We start from the raw sequence: 9,433 nt of genomic DNA on the forward strand, positions 1-9,433 counted from the left end.
GCAAGATGGGTGCCGCGTTTGCTAACAGTGGACCAAAACAAGTCATTCGTTGCGATGGCTAAAATCAACGATCTGAAGTTTGAATTGATGCCGCACCATCCCCACTCTCCCGACCTAGCCCCGAGTGACTATTTTCTGTTTCCTAACCTCAAAAGTGGCTTGGCGGTAAGAGATTTGCGGACAATGAAGAAGTAATCGAAGCTGTAAATGGGTATTTTGAGGAGCTTGATGAATCATTCTATAGAGATGGCATTACTAGACTAGAACACCGCTATGAGAAATGTATCAGCCTTGGAGGAGATTATATTGAGAAATAAAAAAAAAAAAATTCTTAAAAACGTTGTTTTTCTTGGTCAGGCCGGAAACTTATCAATCCACCCTCGTACCTAATCCAGATTACTCTGGCTCTGATGGAGATGATTCATCAGATGACGAGAATTCGGGATCGGAATTTCCCAGACTGAATGTGTCATATAGATCTGTTTTCCATAACTACACAGCATCTCAAAAACAATTGGAACCAAATCACGTTTTTTCATGAAGTAACGAAGAAAAAGTTTGCCCTGGAAATTTCTGTAAAGAAATCAGCAGGAAATATTTGTCGCAATCAAAACTAAGTAATTTCGAAACTCACAGATACGAATTACGAACAAGAGCATTATGTAATAATGAACAATGTCGCCAGAGGACTACTAGATTTTGCATTGATTGCAACATGTATTGCTGCTTACATTGTTTCTTAAAATTACATTCTGAAACAGCAGGATCAAAATGATTTCAAAGGATTGAAATCTGAAATGAAAAAAATTCTCCATAAAAAAAAAATAAAAAAATGTAAAAAAAAATATATAAAATCCCTTAAAAAAAAGAGACTATCGATATTCGTCGACCTCCACGTTGGTGATAGTTGGGCAACGTAAACTTTGTTTGCGCCAGACGGACAATAGATATTCGTGAATCATTTTACTCTTACACGATGCTTAGAATTATGAAAATTTTTTATTGAAAAACTATGCGCTTTTCGAAAAATTTGTCAAGAATAAAAAGTTCTTGTAATCAGCCAAGGAATATGTCTGAATTTTTTCGAAGCGTTTTGAGCAAAATTTTGGATTTTGCAAAAATTGTTCATATGCAAAATCCAAAATTTTGCTCAAAACGATTCGAAAAAATTCAGGCGTATTCCTTGGCTGATTACAAGAACTTTTTATTCCTGATGATTTTTCCGAAAAGCGCATCGTTTATTGTAAAAAAATTCATAAATGTTTTCACAAAAATTTTGCCATTAAGACGCCATTTTGAAAATACTAAAACGAAAAATCGATCTTTGAACCATGGATTTTCAAAGTTTACACATTTATTCCACCGGTTAGTGAGATTCCAGGTTAATTACAGACTCGAAAAGCTTTGGAAAATGGTTCGCAAAAAAAAAAAAATAGGCACGAAAAATCACGTTTTTTTTGTTTAAACTGCATTTTGGGATAATAAGAAATTTTTTTGAGGAATTTTATTGGCACCGTCGGAAAGAGAAGATCTTAAGCAATAAAAATATATGTGTCTCAATTTTTTCTAGTGTCGAATAGTCTTAGTTATTGGCCGTTGAAAAGCAGTGTACCGGTAGTGGCGTTTTGGCCGTTTAAGGGTTAATGGTAAAAAAGTACTCTTTCTTGGTTGAAAAGTAACTTTTTGGTTAAAAATTCAACTGTCTTTGAAAAAAATCGCCTTTTTGGTTTGAAAATTGTAATATTTGACTTGGCCAATCTTTTGAAAATTAAAGTATTTGATTGAATTTTAATCTTTTTTTTTAAGTCATCATTTCCGTTTGAGAATTCAACTATGTTGTTTTAAAATTTTTTCCATTTGAAGTAAAAATCTATTTTTTAGGGCATAAAAGTCATCCTTCTCGGGTTAAAATTTATCCTTCTTGGTTGAAAAAGTAACTTTTTTTTGTTAAAAATTCAACTGCCTTTAAAAACAATCATCTTTTTGGCTGAAAATTTTTAATATTTGACCATTTAATATTTTTGAGAATTAAAATATTTGATTGAATTTTAATCTTTTTTTTTCGTTTTTTCTTTCTTTTTTTTTTTTTTTTTTTGAAGTCATCATTTCAGTTTGAATATTCAACTATGTTGTTTTCAAATTTTTTCCATTTGAATTGAAAATCTTTTTTTTAGGGCATAAAAGTCATCTTTCTCGGGTGAAAATGTATCCTTCTTGGTTGAAAAAGTAACTTTTTTGTTATAAATTCAACTGTCTTTGAAAAAAACCGCCTTTTTGGCTTGAAAATTTTAATATTTGACTAGGCCAATCTTTTGAGAAATAAAATATTTGATTGAATTTTAATTTTTTTGTTATTGACGTCATCATTTCCGTTTGAAAATTCAACTATGTTGTTTTAAAATTTTTTCAATTGTGAGTAAAAATCTATCTTTTAGGGCATAAAAGTCATCTTCATCGGGTAAAAATGTATCCTTCTTGGTTTAAAGAGTAACTTATGGGTTAAAAATTAAATCTTTAGAAAAATTCGACTTTCAGGTTTGAAAAGTTTACTATTCGGTTAAATCTTCAATAATTTTTTTAAAACTCAAAAAAATCCAAAAATTGTTAAAGTTATTTATGGATAACCCATAACTAGAAAAAACTTCCCTGTGACAAGAAAGTGACTTAAAGTCGCCAGGGCTTCAAAAAAAAGAGGCCTGGCGGCACCAAGCCTCAACTAGACCAATCTTTTTTAATTAAGGTATTTTATTGAATTTTTTAATCTTTTTTTTTAAGTCGACCATTTTATTAAAAATATATTTTTGTTTGTGGAAAATTCAACTTTTTATTAGAAATTAACTATTTTCTTAAATTCATCATTTCCGTTTGAAAATTCAACTATGTTTTGAAAAATTCTTTTTTTTTTTAATTAAAAATCTATCTTTCATGGCAGAAAAGTCATTCCTCTCGGTTCAAAATTTATCCTTCTTTGTTGAAAAGTATTTTTTTCGTTAGAAATTCCACTGTCTATAGGAAAATTCGTCTTTCTGGTTTGAAAAATTTACTATTTGGTTAATTTTTCAATTATTTTTTGAAAACCGGCTTAAAAGAATCCCAAATTTGTTAACGTATTTTATGGATGGAACGTAACTGGAAAAAACTTTCCCGTGAGAAGAAAGTGACTTAGAGTCGCCAGGGCTTCAAAAAAAGCGGCCCGGCGGCACCAAGCCTCCACTAGACCAATCTTTTTTAATTAAGATATTTTATTGAATTTTTTAATCTTTTTTTTTAAGTCGACCATTTTATTAAAAATATATTTTTGTTTGTGGAAAATTCAACTTTTTATTAGAAATTAACTATTTTCTTAAATTCATCATTTCCGTTTGAAAATTCAACTATGTTTTGAAAAATTATTTTTTTTTTTTAATTAAAAATCTATCTTTCATGGCAGAAAAGTCATTCCTCTCGTTTCAAAATTTATCCTTCTTTGTTGAAAAGTATTTTTTTCGTTAGAAATTCCACTGTCTATAGGAAAATTCGTCTTTCTGGTTTGAAAAATTTACTATTTGGTTAATTTTTGAATTATTTTTTGAAAACCGGCTTAAAAAAATCCCAAATTTGTTAACGTATTTTATGGATGGAACGTAACTGGAAAAAACTTTCCCGTGAGAAGAAAGTGACTTAGAGTCGCCAGGGCTTCAAAAAGAGGCTCGGCTGCGCCAGGCCTCGCCTACACCACTGTCAGATTTTTGCATCACTCAGCAATATTGTTATAAGATTAAAGTTCAGAATGCAGTAAAGGAAGCAACAAAAAAATCTTGAAGGAAAATTTATACTGATATTCTGAAATGTAAATTGAGATAACATTTTTTTCCAGATAATGAAGGTGGATGACATTGTTTGCACGAGGATTTACAAAGTCCAGAACTGAGTTATCATCAGAAAAACAACCAAGATCGAAATGATGTTCTCCGGATTTTATAATAGGAATTTCATTAAAATACTACCAGAAGTTACAAAACTTTTACATAACATAAATCACGCGTATTTTATTTTTCAGTTAGTTTATGTACATTCCCGAATGTATTCCTATATCTCTCGCTTGACCGAGACTGCTTATAATATACATTTTTTTTCATGAATAAAGTTTTTTTCTATTTAAAACAATGCAATTTATTATATTTCAAATTTTTGCAGGTAAAATGAATTAGTTTTATTATTAATATAATTTCTTATTTCAGCATGTTTGAAAAATAATCTTTTTTTAAACTACTTTTTCTGTTCTTTTTTTTGTATAAAAAGGAAGCGAATTATTTAAATGATTGAAAAATGGCTTTTATAAAAAATATCACTCTTAACATTAGTTACCTGTGACATTAATTATTTTTTTAAGAAATAATAACTTCACGCATACTGACAAAATAAAACAAATAAACATTATTTAAACAATTAACAAATATCCTTTAAATAATTTCATTATTTATTAAATATTAATGGTTTAATTTTTTTATATAGGGAAATTATTCAAATATTTAGAATAATAATAAATATATAATATTAAACGAAAAAATAGTTTTTATTTTTTTTTTCTTAGATTTAGATTTCCCTTAGAATATATTTAGTCGCTCTTTTTCGAATAATTTAAATTTTCAGTTAGAGCGAAGCAATAATAGTCAATTAAATTTATTAGAATTAATTATTTAAACCCTTAATTCTTATTTATAACAATATTCTCTGAAAATTATGATAGAAAGTTGCAATTTTTTCTCAAATTTTTCACTTTTTATCAATTCGGGTGAAGAAAAATAACTTTTTAAATAAATTATTATTTACAACCATCCTATTCTATAGTAATCCTAAATAGTAGAGGTTTTTTATGAAATTTTCACTTTTTACTGAGTAAAATAATAATTAATGTAATTTAACAATCATAATTACTTAAATAATTTATTCTTGTTTTTAACTATCCTCTCTCAAAAACCTGTAAAAATATCTGTAATCTTTTTTAAAAGTCAGTAAATTATTTTTAAAGCTCACTAAATTTTTTTAAATTTTAATATAAAATTAAATAAAAATTATTTATCATTTGTAAAAGTAGGAGCATACATATTCCTAGATTTAAATATTTTGTTAACATTTTTTTTAGTTAAAAATTAATTTTTTTAACTGAAAATTCAAATATTGCATGTTGAAAAATCAAGTATGAGGTTAAAAATGCACCTTTTTTGAACGAATTTATCTATTTTTGTAGAAAACTTTTTGTTTGTTAAGGAGCCAACTGCTTGTCTAAAAGTTGAACTAATTTGTTTAAAATTTATTTTTGCATTGTTTGGAGATTCATTATTTTGGTTAAAATTTCATGTCTCTGGTTTAAAATTGACTTTTTTTAAATTAATCCTTTTGTGATGAAAATCCAACTAGATTGGTAGTTGATTTAACAATTTTGTTGAAAATTTGTCTTTTTATCTTGATAATTCCACAATTTTGTTAACATTTTTGTCCAGATTAAACTTGAATTATTTTCATGAAAATTTATTTTTTCCTCGATTTCTTCCACTAGAATATTCCTTCATTTTAGTTCAAGATTTATATTTATGGTTAAATGTTAATTTTTTTAACTGAATTTTAACTGTTCAACTTTTGATAAAAAATTTATCCTATTTACTTGAAAATTTAACAACTAAAAAATTCATCGCCTTAGTTGAAAATTCATGTTTTTAGTTAAAAATTTATCTGTTTGGAAGAAAATAAATTTTGAAAACTAAAAATTTAACTAATTATTGTTTTATTAAAAAATTTATTGCTTTGATTAAAAGGTAAACTATTTTATTGAAAATTTGTTGTTCTTTTTTGTCAAAAATTTATCATTTTCAGTTGGCAATTAAATTATTTCGTTGAAAATTGATCTACTTTTAGTTGAAAATTTTTCTTTTTTATGCAAAATTTAAGTTTTTAGTTGGAAATTCATCTTTCAGAAGAAACCGCAAGTTTCCAGCCATTTTTTAATTAAATATAATTGAAAATGATAAATTATTTAAGTAATTGTTGTCATTAACTTTAATTAATTATTAAACTCGCTATAGTTGAAAATTGGACAAGAAGTGAAAAATTTGAGAAAAAAGGCTATTTTCCATTATTATTCTGAGATAACATTATTAACAGTAATAATTAATATTTTGAGAAATTATGTTTGTTAACATTAATTACGTATCACCTTGCTCAATTGAAAATTGTGAAAGTAGAAATTTTTCGAAAAAACCGCTACTTTCTAACTACTTTAAAAAAATGGTGCTAAAAACAATAATAAATTGTTTTCAGAAATTATGTAAAAATCTAATTATCAGTATACAGTGTTATTTTATGTGTGTGAAACAATTTTCATTTTTTTTAAACCGAGAAAAATACAATCAGAGCCAAAAACTAGGGGTATGATATTTAATGTTTGTCGCCATTAAACTCCAAAACTACCTGACCGATCTTATTGAAATTTTGTATACTGTGTGTAATTTGGTTCAACTTAAGAGATAGGATACTTTTTACCTCGATTAATTACCCCAATATTTTTTGTTGCAAATAAAATGTTTTTATTTGTAAGTTTTGAAAGTTACTAACAGATGGCGGTGTGTAAGTTAGTTTATTGGCCGAGAATTCAACATTTGACATCTAGTATGGGTAAGCAACCAATAGATAGCGCTATGTTTCGCAATTTTTCCTAATCTTCCATCAATTTTGAATTATGGTAAGCAAAAAAGTTTTACCAAAGAACGAGAAATTCGTGATATTTTGATATAACTATTTCGCTTGACCTTCCAAAGTATTTCATTATTTGTACTACAGATTGATGGAGAAAAGGTTATTTTTTAAAATCATATTTGCTCCATGTGTCGCATATAGAAAAAATTCTTCTCTGTGCAAATAATTTTTTCTTGTACAGCAGCAACTACTGGCACTAAATTATAAGAAGAAATATTACTTGAATCAAAGAAATATAGTAGTAAATACATCCAATGAAAAAATTATTTGTCGTCTAACACGTAGTTTTCCAGAAATTGTTATTAAACTCGCGTAACAATTGTTTGAACGATCGTGATGAAATAAGAAATATTTATTTCAAATTGCATTACGAGCGTTGACATGGCGCTAATTGAGTTAGTCAAAATAAACGTGACAAATATACTCGAGGTTAGCTTCATTGTTCCTGGTTTACTTTTGTGCGTTTATGATTATGATTTATTTATGGTTGTGATAATTAAAGGTTTCAGAACACCAAGGAAAAATGTATAATGTGCGAGGGGTGTTCAAAAAGTAAGATTCCCTAGTCTGCCGTTTTGCCCCAGCGCCATCTAGCGAGCTGGGACCGAACATAGTTTTAGTTTAGGATATACCGATAAGAGAGGAACCGGTCTTAGCTGTCGAAAAAATTTTTCTCATGAGTACCGGCTCGGAAACCATGGAGGTACCTGTGAAGAACGTGTCCACTTGTGAATTGCGTGCAGTTATTCGCTTTTTAACTGGAAAAGGGCTTAATGGCAACGAAATTTACACTGAATTAGTGCATATTTATGGTGACAAATGCATTAGTGTGCAAATAGTGCGTCGGTGGCATACATATTTTCTCGAGGGACGCGGAGAAGTTCATGATAAGCAGCGTGCAGGAAGGCCAAAAATCTCCATTATAGATGGCGCAGTTGCAGCAGTCGAAAAAATCATTTTGGCGGCTAGTCGCTTTACAATTGCCAGAATTTTGGACTCAATGCCTCCTGAAATCGATATCTGTCGATGTGAATTTCGTTGCCATTAAGCCCTTTTGCAGTTAAAAAGCGAATAACTGCACGCAACTCACAAGTGGACACGTTTTTCACAGGTAGCTCCATGGTTTCCGAGCCGGTACTGATGAAAAAAATTTCTTCGGCAGCTAAGACCGGTTCCGCTCTTATCGGTATATTCTAAACTAAAACTATGTTCGGTCCCAGATCGCTAGATGGCGCTGAAGCAAAACGGCAGAATAGGGAAACTTACTTTGTGAACACCCCTCGTAAATTATTGTGAAAGAGATTTCGGTGTTTTGAATCATGCAGAATTCTATCATTCGATGCAATTATTTACACTCAATTGAACTCCTTTAAATACTCCAAGTATTTTCCCGGTAAGAAGGCTTGCATTAAAAAGCATTGGAAAATTTCATCCATTTCGTGGTAACGTGACAAATATTGAATACTTCTGGATCTCCTTTTTGCCATCCCGTTTTGAATCTCCGCAGCAGTATAAGTTATCTCTTAAATTAAATTCCTTTTCTGTACACAGCGGCAAAAATATTTTTCTGAATACTTTTGGATACCACACAGCAACGAAAAAATAGAAAAATTTTAATCCATTTTTAATTTATAACATTTCGCTACTTTTATTTACTGTTTTTCGAGTGATAATAAGGCAAAAACTTTTTTAAATATAGCACCGGTACTTTTACGATGTCAGGATGTCGTTGGTTTTGTTTGACGGTTTTCAGTCACGAAAGTTCTCCCTGATTCATGCAAAATTGATAGACCAGAGGATAGACCCTCCGAAAAAATCTTCACGAATCTCGGACAGTAGTCAACATTGCACACTCTAGCCCTGAAATCGTTCTCCACGATATCAAGAAACGAGTTGTATTCGTGATCAAAATCTCCGCTCCAGCCGACTACAATATCACAGCTAATTGTGTTTCATCTACCTGCTTTTACCTCTTTAAATGGCATATAAATATTGCAGAGGTAGAATTTGAAAGTGATATTGAAAGTCCTCTTTTTTAAGGTATTTGTTCAGACGATTTGAGCTATATTGGAGGATCTCAACATATTCTGATAGGGAGTTTCTGGTAGTGTACAGAGCTATGCCGTCTGCAAATTCCAGGATTTTACATAAGATCTGCAACACTCTGTGCAATCCTACACTGTTTGAATTTTCAACCACACTTGGTTTAAGTTTTACACAATTACGATGGTTGAAATTTCAACTACTTGTGAATGAAAAATCAACAACACGTGTACTGGAAATTTCAACTATTCAATTGAAAATTCCACTATATGTAATTGAAATTTGAGTAAAGCGGAAAAAATTTTATTCGGCACAATTAGTGAATTTCAAAGCAAGTATAATTTTTCAGGGAATTGAATAGGTTTGATTCAAGGTTTTTAACTACTCCTAAATCTTAAATAAAACCCATAAAGATTCCTTAAAAATACTATGCTTTGTATTTCACTAACTGTACCAAGAGTATGAATGAAATTTTTTCATTGGAATAATATTGTTCCTACATACCTTTTTCTTTTCTTTAAAGCTGCTTCTTTTAATAAATACTATATGTTTATTACTATATATATATATATATAATTAAAAATTTGTCATAAGGACAACCGCAGGATTTCGCCGGGAGCGGGTGCTAATCTGAAAAATTGCACCCGCTTCCAGCGAA

General features: G+C 29.4%; 1 protein-coding gene across 2 annotated transcripts in view; it reads left to right on the forward strand.

The window, feature by feature from the left end:
- The window catches only part of LOC117171494 (sodium/calcium exchanger regulatory protein 1), a 46,407-nt gene extending 42,277 nt beyond the window's left edge, over positions 1-4,130 (forward strand). Inside the window, exon 3 of one of the 2 annotated variants that reach the window (XM_033358854.1) lies at positions 3,857-4,121. In XM_033358854.1, the coding sequence (XP_033214745.1) occupies positions 3,857-3,910 (54 nt within the window). In that variant the 3' untranslated portion in view covers positions 3,911-4,121. Of the gene's footprint in view, positions 1-3,856 lie in introns of both variants that reach the window. The other variant, XM_033358853.1, reaches the window with a different exon arrangement.
- Positions 4,131-9,433: the final 5,303 nt, after the last annotated feature.

Source organism: Belonocnema kinseyi, chromosome 4 (assembly GCF_010883055.1).
Source record: "Belonocnema kinseyi isolate 2016_QV_RU_SX_M_011 chromosome 4, B_treatae_v1, whole genome shotgun sequence".
NCBI classification, from domain to species: domain Eukaryota; kingdom Metazoa; phylum Arthropoda; class Insecta; order Hymenoptera; family Cynipidae; genus Belonocnema; species Belonocnema kinseyi.